Source organism: Hyperolius riggenbachi, chromosome 6 (assembly GCF_040937935.1).
Source record: "Hyperolius riggenbachi isolate aHypRig1 chromosome 6, aHypRig1.pri, whole genome shotgun sequence".
NCBI classification, from domain to species: Eukaryota; Metazoa; Chordata; class Amphibia; order Anura; family Hyperoliidae; genus Hyperolius; species Hyperolius riggenbachi.
The window spans coordinates 376021460-376040934 of record NC_090651.1 but is presented as its reverse complement, the minus strand read 5'-3'; the positions used below and the strand labels follow the sequence as shown (position 1 = coordinate 376040934).

At 43.5% G+C, this 19475-nt stretch overlaps 1 protein-coding gene across 6 annotated transcripts in view; it reads right to left on the bottom strand.

Moving 5' to 3' along the window:
- Positions 1-19475, bottom strand: part of LOC137521964 (uncharacterized) — a 159883-nt gene that overhangs the window by 85641 nt on the left and 54767 nt on the right. For all 6 annotated transcript variants that reach the window (XM_068241931.1, XM_068241933.1, XM_068241932.1 and 3 more), the window contains exons 5-12: positions 8251-8375; positions 7706-7987; positions 7449-7574; positions 5685-5844; positions 5051-5146; positions 3065-3189; positions 2518-2799; positions 2258-2383 (exon numbers count right to left, since the gene is read on the bottom strand). In XM_068241931.1, the coding sequence (XP_068098032.1) occupies positions 2258-2383; positions 2518-2799; positions 3065-3189; positions 5051-5146; positions 5685-5844; positions 7449-7574; positions 7706-7987; positions 8251-8375 (1322 nt within the window). The remainder of the gene's footprint in view (positions 1-2257; positions 2384-2517; positions 2800-3064; positions 3190-5050; positions 5147-5684; positions 5845-7448; positions 7575-7705; positions 7988-8250; positions 8376-19475) is intronic.

Sequence of the window (19475 nt, the reverse complement as noted above, 5' to 3'; positions counted from 1 at the left end):
TCCAAACATCCGAACTTTCCCATTTATTATATTAGTAGGATTCTATTATTGTTGTTATTTTAATTATCTTACTAGCTGGACGACCGGCGTTGCCCGGGTATGTATTTGGCTTGTGTTGGCTCCGCCCACTTTTCCTAACCCTAACACACAATTACTTAATGACCAAGTATGTGAGCTTTGCGGTCTTTGGCATCAATAATTTGCAATGAAATAAAATTAATCTGATTGGATGTGGCTCCACCCCTTTTCTGAATTTGAACCCCAATCACCCAATGGCCAACTGTACCAGGTACAGGTGATTAACAGTGCAAGAATGGCAGTAATTAAATATTCCCCTTAAAAATCAATAGGTGGATTTTGATTGGCTTTTATAGGCTCCACCCACTTTTCTAAATATTAATCCCAGTCACCCAGTGACCAACTGTGCTAAATTTGAGAACCTTACCATTAACAGTGTAAGAATGGCTGCAGTTTACATTTGCGCAATGAAATTTGTATTTTTCTCCACCCACTTATTTCCTAATATTGTTCAGGTATGTATTTGGCTGGTGCTGGCTCCGCCTACTATTTCTAACCCTAACACACAATTACTCAATAACTAAGTTTGTGAGCTTTGCGGTCTTTGGCATCAATAATTTGCATTAAGATTAAACAAATCTGATTGGCTGTTTGTGGCTCCACCCCTTTGTCTGAATTTGAACCCCAGTCACCCAATGACCAACTGTACCAGGTTTAAGGCTTGTGCCATTAACAGTGCAAGAATGGTAGCAATTAAATATTCCCCTTGAAAATCAATAGGTGAATTTTGATTGCCTTTTGTAGGCTCCACCCACTTTTCTGAATATTAAACCCAGTCACCCAGTAACCAACTGTGCAAGGTTTGAGAACCCTACCATTAACAGTGTAAGAATGGCTGCTAATTACATTTTCCCAGTAAAATTTGTATTTGTCTCCGCCCACTTATGACCCGGCATTGCCCGCTTATGTATTTGGCTGGTGTTGGCTGTGCCTGCTTATCTAACCCTAACACACAATTATTCAATGACTAAGTTTGTGAGCTTTGCTGTGTTTGGCATTAATAATTTCCATTGAAATAAAACAAATCTATTTGGCTTTTTGTGGCTCCATCCCCTTTCAGAATTTGGACCCCAGTCACCCAATGATCAACTGTACCAGGTTTGAGGCTTGTGCCATTAACAGTGCAAGAATGGCAGCAATGTAAATATTCCCCTTGATAATCAATAGGTTAATTTTGATTGGCTTTTATAGACTCCACCCACTTTTCTGAATATTAATGCCAGTCACCCAGTAACCAACTGTGCAAAGTTTGAGAACCCGACCATTAACAGTGTAAGAATGGCTGCTGTTTACATTTTCCCAGTAAAATTTGTATTTGTCTCCACCCACTTATGACCCGGCGTTGCCCGCTTATGTATTTGGCTGGTGTAGGCTGTGCCTACTTTTCTAACCCTAACACACAATGAATCAATTACCAAGTTTGTGATCTTTGCGGTGTTTGGCATCAATAATTTGCATTGAAATGAAACAAATCGAATTGGCTGTTTGTGGCTCCACCCCCTTTCTGAAATTGTACCCTAGTCCCCCAATGATCCCCTGTACCAGGTTTGAGGCTTGTGCCATTAACAATGCAAGAATGGCAGCAATGTAAATATTCCCCTTGAAAATCAATAGGTTAATTTTGATTGGCTTTTATAGACTCCACCCACCTTTATGAATATTAATCCCAGTCACCCAATGACCAACTGTGCAAAGTTGGAGAACCCTGCCATTAACAGTGTAAGAATGGCTGCAGTTTACATTTTCCAGTGAAATTTGTATTTGTCTCCGCCCCTTTTTGGTTATGGGAATAAAAAGTATCCTATACTTTATTCCAGGTAATGTACTATGTGTGTGCCAAATTTCATTCAAATCCGTTCAGCCATTTTTGCGTGATCGAGTAACAAACATCCAAACATCCAAACATCTAAACATCCAAACATCCAAACATCCGAACTTTCCCATTTATTATATTAGTAGGATTAATGCACTTATTCGATTTTTGCTTATTACCTAAAACTTAAACTTCGTTTTTTTTCATATCTTCAAAGTTCAAAAAACAAAAAACCTTCATATTTCAAAGAACACAATTTGTAGTCGAAGGTTTCAGACTTTGAGGTAACTATTTCTCATTTACTAAAGTCGCATATTCAACTATTTATGTTAATTTCTGTATAAAGAAAATAAGTGATATCCTCACCAGGGCGACAGGTCCATACACTATGTAGCCATTCGCATCCAAACTTGGCCACTGAATATCTTCATAATTGTACAGGAGAAATGTCTGATTACCGTCAGTGCTCAGCACAACTTGGAATGTGTTCACCTGTAAATACAAACAATGACCAATAAGATAAATCAACTAAAATTCTAGCTTAAGTTCAGACAAGTGTTCAGTGCTGCTGTGCAGACAAATCAACAACAGGCTTCATCTAAAGATGATTGCATTACTCTATTTACCTTGTCTGTGTTAGAAGCAAAATACCCCACTCTATGCCAGGTGGCTACAAATACCCACTGAGCCAAGAAGTGTGGGTCCCGGAAATACAGTCTGACATCAGATGTGGCCCGGTACAGAAGATCAGGATCAGTGCTCTCACGATAATATATATCACCTTGATACCGATTATCTACATCAGCCCAGAAAATAGCCAGAAATGGGTTTCCATAAGCAACAGGAAGTGCTTGTGGCACATATTGACTGATTGGTGATTGGAAGGATAGCAAACCATTATTATTCACCTATAAATAAGAAAGAAGAACAAACAAAGTAGAAACATGTCCAATGCCTATAGAACAGTGTTTTTTCTGCAATGAATTTTTTTTTTTTTTACTTATATGGAACGGGGTGGAATTCACATCACAATCACAGCTCTCAGGCCTGTAAAACTTGTATATGCCAGAGCACTCTTATTGATTCTGATGTCACCACACATTAATTGAATATATTACTGTTTTCGGAGTTACATTTCAATCTGAAAGGTGAATTGTAAAGTAATGTGCTTACATATAAGGAAGAATATTCTGTTCCAAACAGTGGGATGACTCTAGAAAGACGTATTAACTCTGTTCCTCCATCATCTATCTTAGGACTAAGAGAGTCAATTGATGAGCCATATGGGTAGATCAAAGCTGAAGAAAGGGGGAAAAAAGGTTATTGACACAAAGTCACCTCAGTATACAGGTATTACATTGTGGGGATGTTTATATGTGACACCTTCATAATATAGTCCCAAGGACACTTAGATGTGTTAAACATTTAAAAGTATTAGTTTTCTTTTAAGCTGGATTGTCTGCCATAAAATCAAATTCCATTTACCCACTGCTCTGTGTTTATTATGAATTCTACAACCTGACCCTGCATTGCACGCATTCCAATATAATCAGGAATGTTTCTGCTGTAATAAATCTTATCTCAGTCAGTCTGGCCCTATTTGGTATATTGCCGAGTAAACTTGTTTTGTCCCCTCCCAAATTACAGCTCCTTACTGATTGGCATAAGGGCAGTTCATGATGAAGCTGCTTTAACACAATCTATGCTGTGCTCACATGTGTTTACAAAGCTTGCTAGATATGACAGTGCAGTTTCTACGAGAAAAAAAAAGAGAGGAAATGACATCAGGATTGGCTTCAGTCAGAGGTAATAAAAATGGGAAATGCCTGAAACTGTTTTCTCTTTCTTTACCATATAACATTCACTGAAAGCAAACCATACAATACAATACATATGTTATGTAAGTAGAACAAGTATTTATCTACATATATACAGTATGGATTTTTTCCCCTGAGATGTTATGACTGTCCCTGCTGCTTTAAAAGTCAAAGGGATTAGAATAGTGTTTTGTGTATGGTACAAAACAAAATCTCAACGCAGCCAATTGTAAGGAATCCTAGGAAAATGTATTCTACTACATTTTTTGCTAAACTAATTAGCCCTCATATCAATTCATCTAAACAAGTCTTATGATTTGCAAACACTAGCTTCTTTTCTTCACAAGGAATCCAGTAAGGATTGATTATTCTAATGTATATGTCAAAGAAATGTATCACAACAAGATAGAAAAGATCAGTCAGTCTGGAAGACATGATTAGAGTGCTTCTGTTTTGTTTAGGGATATTAAAGTATTTTAAGAATGTAAAACTGTATCTTAAAGAGACACTGGAGCGAAGAAAATATATGATATAATGAATTGGTTGTGTACTATGAATAATTACTAGAAGATTAGCAGCAAAGAAAATATTCTCATATTTTTATTTTCAGGTATATAGTGTTTTTTTTCTAACATTGCATCATTCTATAATATGTGCAGATAACACAACACTCAGCATTCAAATGATTCTTTCAGAGCAGTCTGTGAACTAATGACCTCTCCTCTGGCAAAGAAAAAGAAAATTATTCACTAACAGTTAAGATAATAAAAGTCAGAAGACAGCCCTCTCCACGACTTTGAAAGTGGTAGAGCTTAAAGGACTTACGAGGCCAACGGAGGAAAAAAAGTTAATTACCTGCATCGTCTTTTTAGGCACGGAGGACGCCGTCCGCGTCCACGTTACGTAGCGTGGATCGGGGGGTTGACCCTAGAGCTGCGCAGCCACACTCGCGGTCAGGCGGACTGCGCAGCCGCGGCCAGAGGAAGCGGCCATCTTTGGAGAGGAAGGGGAGCCCGAACCGGGCCGTGGGGTCGGGAGCTGGCCCGGGGGGATAATGAGCGGGGGGGACCCGGCGGAGCGGCACGGAGGGCGCAGACGGCGTCCTTCGTGCCTGAAACGACGATGCAGGTAATTAACTTTTTTTCCTCCGTTGGCCTCGTAAGTCCTTTAATGGCTTTTTTGCATAGAGATAACAACTGGAGTTTCTTAACTCTTTCTGTACTGGAAACAATTAGACTGATGTATCTGATCTTAATGTTTTATTTCTTAGCTGTACTACACATACAAATCATAATATCATCATTTTTTTTCGCTTCAGTGCCTCTTTAAGGATTAATATTACCTGAGGAGATGAGAGGGGCAGCAGTAGTTGTGAATAGGGTGACTGGTGGTGGAACTGTAGTTTCCTGAGGACCTTCTGGATTATCTGAGGATTGATCTGTGGAAAGAAATGTGAATGAAAGAACGTGCATACTACAGTCTCCTAGACCATCTCGTCATTCTACTTTTATTTAAAAAAAAATATGGAAAAAGAGCATAAGGACATAAACCCATATGTAATTAACTTGTTCTCCTGAGTTTTCTCATACGAGATAATTTATCATCTTCTATTTAAAATACATTTGCAGCACTTGCAACTGAAAAAATACCAAAATGTTGGTGCAAAAGTATTATCAAATGTATCAATATTTTTTTGAGTATTTTCTTGCTTGCTGGTGCTTTACAAGGCATTTTATTGACAATTTAGAAAATATCACCTTGAAGAAAACTAAAGAGAAAAAAATAATTGAATATGGGCAAAAGAGCGTCCCCTCTGAGCAATAATTCCATGTATTGTAATGCTGCATTTTATCTTCATTGCAATATTTGTTATTCACTTGGGAAATACATTATTATTCTTGTTAGAGTTTAATCAGCAGTGTTACTGATATCAAGTCTTGCCCAGTCTGTACATATTAAACTTAGTTGTTACTCACCTATATCTCCATGAGGATCTTCTGGATGTAGATTACTGGCTTTGAACACCCAGCGTCCAGTGACATTGACATTACTGGTGGATGATATGTTGGCAATGGCAGGAGAGAGGGATTTGGGGATTGTGTAGTACCCAGTATCATAGCCACTGTTCAATCCAGCCTGCACAGTTCAAGAATACATTAAATAAATAATTCACGCTAGGAAATCAATATCAAACTTTTAATATGCTCACACCACCTAAACACAGTAGAAAACCCAGGAAATAGTCTTTTTAGTCGACACACTCATTTTGGCATGTACATTTTTGTAAATGTCCTATGAAAAACAACATTTTTTTTTTTATTCCCTCTACAAAATTGCAGTTAACTGCCAATGCTATTATAATTTTTTTTAAAAAGGGGCCATACTTTCACTAAAAATTGACAATAATATTTTTAGCAAGTGGACCAAAGGTACAGAAACAATACAAGTCTTCTTATTCCTATTGTTGTTGTCATTATTATTATTATTAATACTTTTATTGTTGTTGTTATTTTTTATTATCTTATTAATGCACTTATTCAATTTTTGCTTATTACCTAAAACTCAAACTTTGTTGTTTTTTCATATCTTTAAAGTTCAAACAACAAAAACCCTTCATATTTTAACCACTTTACACCCAGCGGTACGAATTTCTCCGCCCCTTTTTTCCCTCCTAAAAAACCAGGGACGGAGAAATCCGTACCTTCCGCGCTACCGCCGCTGTCCGCGCTCCCGCCGCTCGTGCGCGCGCACCCGCCGCTCGTGCACGTCGCCGCCCGCTCGCCCGGAGATCAATGAACGGGAAAATCCATTCCCGTTCGTTGATCTAGCCCCCGCAATGATCTGCTGCTTCTTTCAGAAACAGCGAGATCATTGTGCGTCTCCCAGCCTCCTACTGCTTCCTGTAAGCGTCCTTCCGGACGCTTACAGGTCGCATGTAAACAAACACTCTGTGGCCATCTTGTGGCCAAATAGTAAACTACACCCTAAAAGCATTTTACATATACAAACATTACATTTACACAATAAATTAACTCATTACCTCCCACACTCCCCAATTTTTATTTTTTTTTGTAATTAAAAAAAAAAAAATACAATAAAAAAAAACATAAATAGTTACCTTAGGGACTGAACTTTTTAAATATTTATGTCAAGAGGGTATAACACTGTTACTTTATAAACTGCGGGCTTGTAATTAGGGATGGATGCAAAACTGAAAAAAATGCACCTTTATTTCCAAATAAAATATTGTCGCCAAACATTGTGATAGGGACATAATTTAAATGGTTTTATAACCGGGACATATGGGTTAATACATTTCATGGGTTTTAATTACAGTAGCATGCTTTATTTAAAAACTATAATGGCCGAAAACTGAAAAATAATATTTTTTTCCCACATTTTTTCCTATTTCCCCATTAAAACACATTTAGAATAAAATAATTCTTGGCATAATGTCCCACCTAAAGAAAGCCTAATTGGTGGCAAAAAAAAACAAGATATAGTTCATTTCATTGGGATAAGTAATAATAAAGTTATAGACGAATGAATGGAAGGAGCGCTGAAAGGTGAAAATTGCTCTGGTGTTCAAGGGGTAAAACCCCTCAGTGGTGAAGTGGTTAAAGTACACAATTTGTAGTCGAAGGTTTCAGACTTTGAGGTAACTATTTCTTATTTACTAAAGTCACATATTCAACTATTTATGTTCATTTCTGTATAAAGAAAATAAGTGATATCCTCACCAGGGCGACAGGTCCATACACTATGTAGCCATTCTCATCCAAACTTGGCCACTGAATATCTTCATAATTGTACAGGAGAAATGTCTGATTACCGTCAGTGCTCAGCACAACTTGGAATGTGTTCACCTGTAAATACAAACAATGACCAATAAGATAAACCAACTAAAATTCAAGCTAAAGTTCACACAAGTGTTCAGCGCTGTGCAGACAAATCAGCAACAGGCTTCATCTAAAGATGATTGCATTACTCTATTTACCTTGTCTGTGTTAGAAGCAAAATACCCCACTCTATGCCAGGTGGCTACAAATACCCACTGAGCCAAGAAGTGTGGGTCCCGGAAATACAGTCTGACATCAGATGTGGCCCGGTACAGAAGATCAGGATCAGTGCTCTCACGATAATATATATCACCTTGATACCGATTATCTACATCAGCCCAGAAAATAGCCAGAAATGGGTTTCCATAAGCAACAGGAAGTGCTTGTGGCACATATTGACTGATTGGTGATTGGAAGGATAGCAAACCATTATTATTCACCTATAAATAAGAAAGAAGAACAAAAAAGTAGAAACATGACCAATGCCTATAGAACAGTGTTTTTTTCTGCAATGAATCTGTTTTCTGTACTTATATGGAAATGGGTGGAATTCACATCACAATCACAGCTCTCAGGCCTGTAAAACTTGTATATACCAGAGCACTCTTATTGATGCTGATGTCACCACACATTAATTGAATATATTACTGTTTTCGGAGTTACATTTCAATCTGAAGGGTGAATTCTAAAGTAATGTACTTACATATAAGGAAGAATATTCTGTTCCAAACAGTGGGATGACTCTAGAAAGACGTATTAGCTCTGTTCCTCCATCATCTATCTTAGGACTGAGAGAGTCAATTGATGAGCCATATGGGTAGAGCAAAGCTGAAGAAAGGGGGAAAAAAAAGGTTATTGACACAAAGTCACCTCAGCATACAGGTATTACATTGTGGGGATGTTTATGTGTGACACCTTCATAATATAGTTCCAAGGATACTTAGATGTGTTAAACATTTAAAAGTATTAGTTTTTCGGGGGGCGTGGCTGGCGCGCTAAGGAGATGGCTGCTTCTTAGCTTCGCTCAGCGTGACCGACTGCTCTTGCTAATCTTTTCAGCTACCCTAGCGACTTCTTGGGCTCCCCTTCCTCACCCAAAGCTTCAAGAGACTCTTGTGCCCCGATGAGTCGAACCTCAAAGCCCGGCAGGAAAGGCTCCCCTATCCCTCCGACGTCCTCATCTAGACACCACCGCGGCCAGTCAAGCATGACGTCCTCGGCTTCATCCCACTCAGATGCAACAGTGGCATCCCGCCGTTCCATGCGCTCTAGAAACTCGGAGCGCCGCTCCTCGGATGCAGCCCTCGACTGGACCCCAAAGGGCACACTGATGCTGGACCGCTTCAAAGCCCTTTTACACAAAGAACTGGACGCGGCCGTCGCCAAACTTGCCGGTCAGCTTAAGCGGGAGATCAGAGACCTCACCTCCCGCACCTGTGATATCGAGGACAAACTCGACAAAAACGCCACAATTGTGAATGCCCACGAAAAAGAACTCACAGACATGAGATCTGAACTAGCGGAAGCCAAGTTGCGCTTAGAGGACTCTGAGAACCGCTCACGGAGGGGCAATCTAAGGCTCCGTGGCCTACCGGAATCCATCGACGACCTCACCTCTACTGCCACTGCTCTGTTCCAGGAGCTGACCCCACAGATCCCAGTAGACCGCCTAGAATTTGACAGGATCCACCGAGCTCTGGGCCCAAAGCGAGCAGATGGAGCCCCACGAGATATAGTGATCAAATTCACCTACTACCGTACTAAAGAGATTATACTGCAGGCGGCCAGAGAGAAAGAACCCCTCACCTTCCAGGATCACTCATACCAGGTGTTCGCCGATCTTGCCCCCGTAACCATTCAGAAGCGCAGAGACATGAAATCATTCACAGCAGTCCTGCGAGCCAAGGACATTAAATATAAATGGGGATTCACCTTTAAACTTATTTTCACCCTGTCGGGGAAAACTTTTGCAGTCAAGACCCCGGAAGAGGCCCAGCTTCTCTTCGAGCAACTCCATCTGCTCCAGCCCTCCAACAACATAGAGTCCACCTCTAAAGCGGCTTCACACAGGTCCTCATCTCGACAACACCCCGGGAGTCAAGCATCATCTGCCCGGAAACCTCAGAGCTCCAGTTCCCAGCTTCGTACCGATGCCCCACCGTGAGGATTTCGCTTCCTTCTTTGCTCCTGCACTACAGCCGTGCTCCTGCTTTCAAGCTTGGCCCCGTTTTTCCTCCTATGCTTAGGCCTAGCACGATCTAGCCTGCCGGCTTTATTTTTTTTTTTGTGCAGCTTCCCTGCCTTCATCTGACCCAACCGGTTACCTACCAAACGGGATTGCGTGTTCTGCACTACAGTTGGGTAAGACCATGTTTATCATTTTCGTTACCACCTTTTTATTGTTTATGATGTTTGGAAGATATTGATCAGACACTTTTGCTGCTTCCTACAACTTAAAAAGTTTACTTGTGCCTTTTGTGCGCCTTTTTTATGGCGCGCTCCTCCTCCACTCTAGCGTACTGGTCTGTTTAAATTACAGGTTCCTCCCCATGTTCCCCCTCTAATGCTACCCATTTATCGTTAATGACGTTTGGAAATTGTTAATTGGACACTTTGGCCGCCTCCAACAACTCGCAAAGCATGCATGTGCCTTTTTTTGTGTGCGCCCTTTCTATGGCGTGCTCCATCCTCATCTCAGAGCACTGGACTGTCTAAACTACAGGTTCCTCCCTACGCTCCAGAACTCTGGCAAACCACCTTTTTGGAACCCTTCTCTCGAGGCCGCTTCTGGGAGATCATACAAACTTTATGTTTCTCCACACAGCTTCTCCTTATGATATGATGATATGACGATACCTGTTTATTTAATACTCTTCACTGTGTTTTATGTATAGTGGTCACTGTGTTACCCGGTTATGATTACATTGCTCCTTTAAGACAGACCTTAGCACGAATGTTGTACACAATTAGGCTACTACACTCTAAGGTCAGCCTTTCCCCTCCCCTCCCTCCCCCTCCCCTCCCTCCCCCTATAACCCCCGGCCCACCGTTCACACTACAAGATCGCCTTAAGCAATCGTTCATTACTGGGCACCCCGTCCCTATCTCTTCCCCTCCTTCCTCCTTCCCTCCCACCCCCTCCACTAGCAATGTAATATACATCATTTATTAGGCTGGGCCATTTATATATTTTCCAAAGTTCTTGACCCTGTAACAGGTGAGCGGCCTGTCCTCCAAGGGCACACATGACCCTTTTGGTTTTTCTATTTCTACTTGCCTTACACCGCAGCACTGCTCTTTCACCAATCATTATAGGCTTGTCTATTGTCTATAGTCAGATGGTTACTCGTTGCCTCCACTAGGTGGTAGTAACGGACCATCTTCTTACAGCTGCAGAAATGGAGCTTCTTTATTTTTCCAGCAGAATTAGCTCTTGCAGCACATTTTATTACACCCCTATACAAAAATTGAACCATGCACGGGTCTGGTCCATGACTAGCGCTGCTCCTCGATTTAAAGGCTCTCAAACCCGTTTCCACTGTGCTTGGAGGACAGACTTGCTTTAGCTCCCTTTTTTTTTTTTTTTTTTTCTTTATATATAAGCCTAGGAGATGCTGGATCACTTTGTAAGTTGTATCATACTTACCTTTAAAATCGCTTGTCGGCTCCGGTGGTGCCCACGCACGACACAGTAACAATACACGACTTTTCCCGCTCATTTGATCTAAATGACCAAATTGAATGACAGCTGAAAATATTTCTATCTTTCAACCAAGAAAATTGAATAGCTATCCCGCCTTTTCGGGAGGAATGATCGGAAAATCTCTATATTCGACCCAACGGAACAGTCGAACCACAATATCTAATTGGAAAACGGTGTCATGTGTGGCCACCATGACTGCTGGCGATTGTTGCTTACTCCATGAGCTCACTTCCCTCCCCCTCATTTTTGACGGTTACAACATACTGCGAATAACTAATTGATTTCAGTTACAGTGTTTAATCCCCCTGAATGTATCTCTAGGCACACAGATATATATGTTTATATATATGGATATATGTGTAGCTACACAAAGACACATACACACTATGGCTTAGCTGTATCCACTCCCCTGCCGGCTATTGACTCTCAGATCAGCCCACTCCCAATTTGATACTTGTAACCGTTTAAGAATTACCGCCTACAATAGGACCCTCCACCCCCCAATCCTCTTCCTCTGATTATAATTGCTAGGTATATAGCTACCACTTATGTCACTATTATTTAGCCAGCAGGGCAGTCGGTTAACCCACGTTCCCCTAATGGAATTACAGGAGTTCCCCGCCATTTGGGACTCCATTCCCACTGAGTTCACTCAGTCTCTGACCTACCCTTGGTCGGTCGCCTACACCTTTAGGACCCTCCAACTCCTTACTACATATTTTCTCTTTATCCTCTTGGGTCCTCTCCCTTCTTGGGTTCAGACCTACTCTCTTTACTCTTTTCTTGCTCCCCCTCTCCCCCCTTCTTCTCCTCAATGGGTTTCTCGCCTTGTGGCCTTACATTGGTGCTGTTCATTCTATAACAAACCTCCATGACTCCTCAAACGGTTAAAATTTTTTCACACAATGTCCAGGGATTTGGGTCCCCACATAAACGCTCCAAAGCCTTTTCCTATTACAGAGCCAGCCAAGCGGATGTTGTATGCCTACAGGAAACTAGACTGGATCATTCCTCATGCCCAAGGTATTTGAGTAGGCACTTCCCTTCTGCTTATTTTGCTTGTGCCCGCACTAAAGTCAGAGGGGTCATTATTGCCTTTAGGAAACATTTTCCCTTCATTTGCGCAAAACAGATTCCTGACCCCACGGGCAGGTACCTTATCTTGATTGGCTCAATTTACGACAGGGAAGTTACCTTCGCCTCATACTACGCTCCTAATGCCCACCAATCAAATTTTTATTCCCATTTCCTCCAGGTCCTCACACGACACGGCTTTGGGCAAATCATCATAGCAGGAGACACTAATGTCACCCTCAATCCTAAATTAGACAGACAAAGACATTCCGCTACTAGTTCCACCTCTGAAGTGACAGACCTACACGGCTCTAGAATCAAAACTCTACTGGACAAACATGGGTACATAGACGTTTGGAGGGAACTTCATCCTACCACTAAAGATTTCACTTTCTACTCCAACGCCCACGATAGTTTTAGCCGCATAGATCACATTTTCGTCCAACAGCAATTCTTACATTTAGCTCCAGCGGCTAAGATACACACCACCCCATGGTCAGACCATTCACCGATTTCAATTTGCTTCTCATTATCCTTCCCCAGCTCCAAAGCATTCCATTGGCGTCTCAATGATTCCATGCTCTCCAAAGAAGAGCTAGTCAACCAATTAAAAGATAGAGTTTCTGACTATTTTACCGACAACACTGGATCGGTCTCCTCTTCACTGATCTTATGGGAAGCCCATAAGGCTACTATTAGAGGCTCCCTGATTGGCATGGCCAGTACTCTGAAACGCCAGCGCAATCAGAAAGTCACTGAATTGACAGCAAAATTTGAGGCTGCTGAACAAACCTGGAAGCAATCCCCTACTCGTATCAATAGGATCATTAACCACCCTGGCGTTCTATTAAGATCACCAGGGCGGCTGCGGGAGGGTTTTTTTTAAATAAAAAAAAAACTATTTCATGCAGCCAACTGAAAGTTGGCTGCATGAAAGCCCACTAGATGGCGCTCCGGAGGCGTTCTTCCGATCGCCTCCGGCAGCCAGAAGTAACACGGAAGGCCGCAATGAGCAGCCTTCCGTGTTTGGCTTCTCCTGTCGCCATGGCGACGAGCGGAGTGACGTCATGGACGTCAGCCGACGTCCTGATGTCAGCCGCCTCCGATCCAGCCCTTAGCGCTGGCCGGAACTATTTGTTCCGGCTGCGCAGGGCTCAGGCGGCTGGGGGGACCCTCTTTCGCCGCTGCTCGCGGCGGATCGCCGCAGAGCGGCGGCGATCGGGCAGCACACGCGGCTGGCAAAGTGCCGGCTGCGTGTGCTGCACTTTATTTGAGCAAAATCGGCCCAGCAGGGCCTGAGCGGCAGCCATCGGCGGTGATGGACGAGCTGAGCTCGTCCATACCGCTAAGATGGTTAAGGAAAAACTTAGCATTGAGTTGGACTTGCTTCTCACTGACAAAGTGGAGCAGCAATTACGCTGGAGGAATCACTTTTACTACTATAACGCAAATAAACCTTTGGCTCCCTTAGCTAGACGCCTAAAAAACAAACCCCTCCACTCTACTATCTTGAAAATACGGGATAGCTCTGGCCAGGCCACAGCGAACCCCAATAAAATAGTAAACCTAATTGCCGCCTTTCTTTCTGATTTATATACCAATACTCCCACCGCCTCTGACAGGCAAATCAACGATTTCCTAGACCAGGTACCCCTTCCAAAACTAGACCACACCACAGCAACTGCCCTTAGCATGCCTATCTCTACCCAAGAGGTCTCATCTGCAATAAAAACCCTAAAAATCAACAAAACACCGGGTCCAGACGGTTTCACCGCCCAATATTATAAAAAATTAGCGCCCCTCCTGGCCCCTACTTTAGCTAACTGTTACAACGAATTGCGAGAAGGGAAACTCCCTCCCAACTCTATGCTGTCGGCCCATATCTCCATGATACCCAAGGAACAGGACGATTGTCTTGCGGCACACCAGTTCCGGCCTATCTCACTTATCAACGTCTATCTTAAATTGTTGGGAAAAATATTAGCTTTACGTTTAAACAAAGTCCTCCCTGGCCCAATTTACAGAGACCAGGTGGGCTTTGTCCCAGGCAGACAAGCTGAAGATGGTACTAGGCGTGCAGTCCTTCGGACCCATTATTTACACTCCAGGAACATCCCCAGCGCGGCCCTCTCCCTAGACATTTTTAAGGCTTTTGACACTCTTTCGTGGAGCTACCTGAAGCATGCCTTGGATAGGTGGGGCCTAGACTCCTTTTTCCTGAACTGGATCGGGGGACTGTACTTCTCCCCTACAGCCTCAGTACGGTTCTGGGGCCACAGCTCAGCACCTTTCCCGATACAAAGAGGGACACGCCAAGGCTGCCCACTTTCCCCCTGTTATTTATTCTGGCCCTAGAACCCTTTGCATGCTTCCTTCGAGATAATATCAATATTAGAGGGGTCGAAAGGGCGGGCATTTCACACAAACTCCTAATGTTTGCGGATGACACCTTGCTTTTCCTGACGCAACCTCACATTTCGATCCCTAATGCTCTCCAAGCGTTTAACCTATTCTCCCGTATCTCCGGCCTGACCATTAATGTAACAAAGTCCAAAGCACTAGGCATCTCCCTTTCCCCTCAACTTGCCACGCAACTTCAGGAATTTTGCCCTTTCAAATGGGTCCAATCCCTGCCATACCTGGGTATCACCCTAACCCCTAATTATGCTTCCCTCTTTGCGGCCAATTACCCCCCCCCTTATTAAAATCCCTCTCATCGCTCACCGACACCTGGTCCTCGCTTCCCCTTTCTTGGCTAGGCAGAATCAACTCTATCAAGATGACCTTTCTCCCCAAACTTCTTTACTACTTCCGCACCCTTCCCATCAAAGTACCTAATCATTACCTGCGCATCTTCCAGAGCAGAATACAATCTTTTATTTGGGGCCGCAAACACCCCAGAGTTAACAAAACTACCCTCTTCGCACATAAACTGGATGGTGGCCTTGGGGTCCCACAGATCAGCTCTTACTACCGAGCAGCAACCATCACCCAACTTACTAGAGTATTCCAAACCCGGGACACCCCGCTGTGGGTCTTTCTTGAAATACCCGACAGCGCACCCCAACTCCCAGGCACCCTTCTCTGGCTACCGCACAAATTGAGACCTTCTTCCCTCAGCCCCCCTATGCAGCATAGCCTTCAGGTCTGGGACTCGGTCCGATACTCGGCCAACCTTATGTCCTCCCACCTCCCACTACTGCCGCTCACTAATAATCCCCTGTTCATCCCGGGTTATGAAAATCCAGCAGCCTTTAAGTGGTGGGACGAGAAGGGCCTCAAAACAGTCGCACATTTTCTCACCCCTAGGGGGGTTTATTCCTGGCCCGCCTTGCAGGAGAATTTTCAGGCACCTGCCAGGGAATTCTTCCGCTACATGCAAATTAAACATTGGATACAATCCTTAATCCAACACATAGATTCCCCATACAACGCCACCCCATACGAAAACATTTGCCTCCATCGGCCCGACTCCAAGGGGCTCATCTCTACAATCTATACCTTTCTCACCCGCCCTACCCGCACTATCACTCACGCCTACACCACTAAATGGGAAGCAGATCTCCCAGGTACAAAGGAAAGGGAAAATTGGCTGAACATTTTGAGTAGGGTATCCAGATGTTCTTCCAATTTGCACGCAGTCGAAGCGGCTTACAAAGTGATGACACGGTGGTACTTGGTCCCCGCCAGAGTAGCTAAAGTGTTCCCCTCAGCCAATCCCTTTTGCTTCCGTGGTTGCAGGACCGTGGGAGACATGCTACACACATGGTGGACCTGCCCATGGCTCACTAGATTCTGGTGCCAAGTCTACCGGTTACTTTCGTTTATGTTTCATAAAACCATCCCTAAGGACCCTTGGCAGGCTCTTCTACAGGAGAAAGTGGAATCACTGACCACGCTCCAAAACAAGTTAACCTCTTTTGTCTTTTTGGCAGCCATTATGTCTATTGCTGCTAATTGGAAGAAACCATCGGTTACTATTAGCGAAGTAAGATCTAGACTCAATTTTTTCATGATAAATGAAAAATTAACTAGCATCCTAAAAGATACCCTTAAAAAATTTGAGCGCATCTGGGACCCCTGGATCCAACTGGAACACTCAGCCATGGATAGTTCTATACTGAGGAGGCTATAAGGCGAGATTACCCTCTCTCTACTTCTTGTTCTCTTTTCTTTCTTTCTTCTTCTTTCATCCTCTCTCCTTCCCCTCCCATCCTTCTCCCTGACCTATCTGCAGTGCCATCATCAGCGACCTCTTTTCCCCTAGGTGGCTCGTCTATCGCCGGACGACGAGCCCCAAGAGGTCTCATTGTGTCCCGGCCTACACCGGGTCTCCTTATTTCTACAATATATGACATATCCCAGATAGCTGGGCATTGCCCTCTGGGATACACACTACGCCATCTTAAGCATTCCCTGTTTTATTGGTTTTCATTGTGCTATCGTTTGCCATCACACAATATCACCATGTCCTGTTTATTGCAGCTTATGTGATGTACCATTGTCTTTTCTCCCCTTGTTAAAATGAAAAATTTCAATAAAAACTTTGAAACCAAAAGTATTAGTTTTCTTTTAAGTTGGATTGTCCGCCATAAAATCAAACTCCATTTACCCACTGCTCTGTGTTTATTATACAGTCTACAACCTGACCCTGCATTGTACGCATTCCAATATAATCAGGAATGTTTCTGCTGTAATAAATCTTATCTCAGTCAGTCTGGCTCTGTTATATGGTACAGTATATTGGTGAGGAAAGGGAAGCTTGTTATCTCTTGTCCCACATTACAGCTCATTACTGATTGGCTGAGGACAGTTCATTATGAAGCTACTGTAACACGATCTATGCTGTGCTCACATGTACAAACTTCTGGGGAGCGATCAGACCCCACCAACAGAGAGCTCTGTTGGTGGAGAGAAAAGTGTGTGTGTGTAGGGGGGGGGGGGGGGGATAACTTGTGTGCTGACTGAGTTGTATGGCTCTGCAGTGAGGCCTTAAAGCTGCAGTGGCCTATTTTGTTAAAAAAGGCCTGGTCTTTAGGAGGGGGGGGGGGGGGGAGTGTTAAGCCTATGGTCCTGAAGTGGTTAATGGCTGTAGGCAATTTGTGTCCTATGGTGAGGACCGCCTGGTCACTCTCCTTTTTGAAGCCTTATATGTGCCCTACAGAGCACACAGTCCTCTTGTGATGACCCCTCTCCATGTGGGCTTATAGGCCTATCTGTCTCAGCCTTGGGTGCTGAAGGACCTTGTCCCAGCTCTGGCAGCCACTGAGGGTGTATCAGGAAAATTGCTGACGCTAGATCATGTTTGCAAATGTAATGCGTCATCGTGTCAGCAGAACACAATGAGGACACTGCAAATGACGGTATGGCAGGAATATAGGCTCCATAGCGGCACCTGGATTCCAGAGTATTACTGTTTCTTCTTGTTGTATTTCTTCTCTCTTTTATACACTAAATTGCAGCAGAAACTATGTTAGTGTGTACGGTGGTGGGGATCTTATAATGGAGAGCTATTAATCAAAGGAGACTGGTTCTCTCCCTATTTCAGTGGCCTCACAAACTTCTTTACAACTAATAACAGAGTCTCATTTTCAATGCACTTGTGCAAATGGCCTGACACAGGTCTTGTATGAGCTGCAAATTATGACACTGCATTACGTTACCAATATAGCACTGTTGGGAACTACCAGATGGAAATTTGCAGTTTGTTTAACACTGTAATGTACAGGTATACATATGCCTCCTCAACACATTGGCTATCAAGCAATATTGGTACTGTAATGATCAGTGATGTATCTGATGATCAGTACTAGCTCTATCAGCACAATAGTCAGTATTTTATTCAAAGTGTGATCACACGTGATTGGGTGCACAGTAATATTCAGGAACACCAGAGAGTGATAGCCCTAAAAGACGGGGGCTATCACTAATAAGAGAGTGGTCGTACAGGCAATGTCGGTAACAAATCGGTAAGGCAGAAATACAGAATTGTTAGACAAAATCGGAGTGAGTATTCAGGCAGAAGTCGGCAACAGATCAGAATGGCAAAGGTACAGAATCGTTAGACAGAATCGGAGTGAGTATTCAGGCAGCAGTCGGCAACAGATCAGATTGGCAGAGGTACAGAATCGTAAGGCAGAATCAGAGTCAAGAACAGGCAAGGGGTCAACAACAAGTAATCAACAAAGTATATATATATTTCCTAGTCTAGTGTGAAATCCCCGGGGTCCTGCCGGATCAAAGCACACAAGGAACTGACTAAGGTCTGAGCGCTAGCACCATGAAGTATTCGCAACAACAGACAATGAGCTACTGACATCCCCAAGCTTAAATACAGACAGGCAATTCCAAACAACCGGCCCAGAACAGCCTGACCAATCAGCAGCGAGACCCAGCAGCCTGATGTCAGCTGACCTGCAGATCAGCTGACCCGTCTCCTAAGCCCATAAAGGTCCTGCCGCTCCGTGCGTGAGCGTGCCAACCTAAGCTGATGTGCTACTGAGAGACCTGTCCTGCCAGGGGCTGCGCGAGATGTCTGGGAGGACGCGGCAGCCGGCGTGGTGATGTCAGATGTGGAAGCGGCGGTCGCACTGCTTTCTGCCGCTGAGGTAATACTGCTATACCTGACAGGTACATACCACATCAGATTGGGCTCCCAGTGTCACTGTGTTTTTTTCAGAATCAGAAATATTTATTTCGCCAAGTATAACAGGGGTTGTACCCAGAATTATTTTTGGCTCATACAGGGTTGGTGATGGTACAGCAAATGACATACAGTAAAAATATACATATAGTAGGCAAACAGACAAGCATAACAGAGAAGGACCAGAGGAGATAACCGAATGCTATGTTGAGAGGTGCTCAACTGCTCTGCAGCAATTCGGATGCCCCGCTCTAGCCTTGGAAAGTGCAGAAAGGAGAGTCAGGGTGTAGGACAGAGAGTAGAAGAAAGCAAGAGAGCAAAGAAAGGAAAGAATAGAGGAGAAATAAGAGAGAGGGACAGAAAGTCCTAGAGTCCCCTGGTTTTGCAGTGGAGACTGGCTGTCTGATAGCTTGGATACTGTCCTGGTTGGAAAGACTATCCCCCAGGATCTTGTGCGGCTGTATTCGTAGGCTTAAAACAGTCCAAAAACAGTGGACAGCGGCTGCAG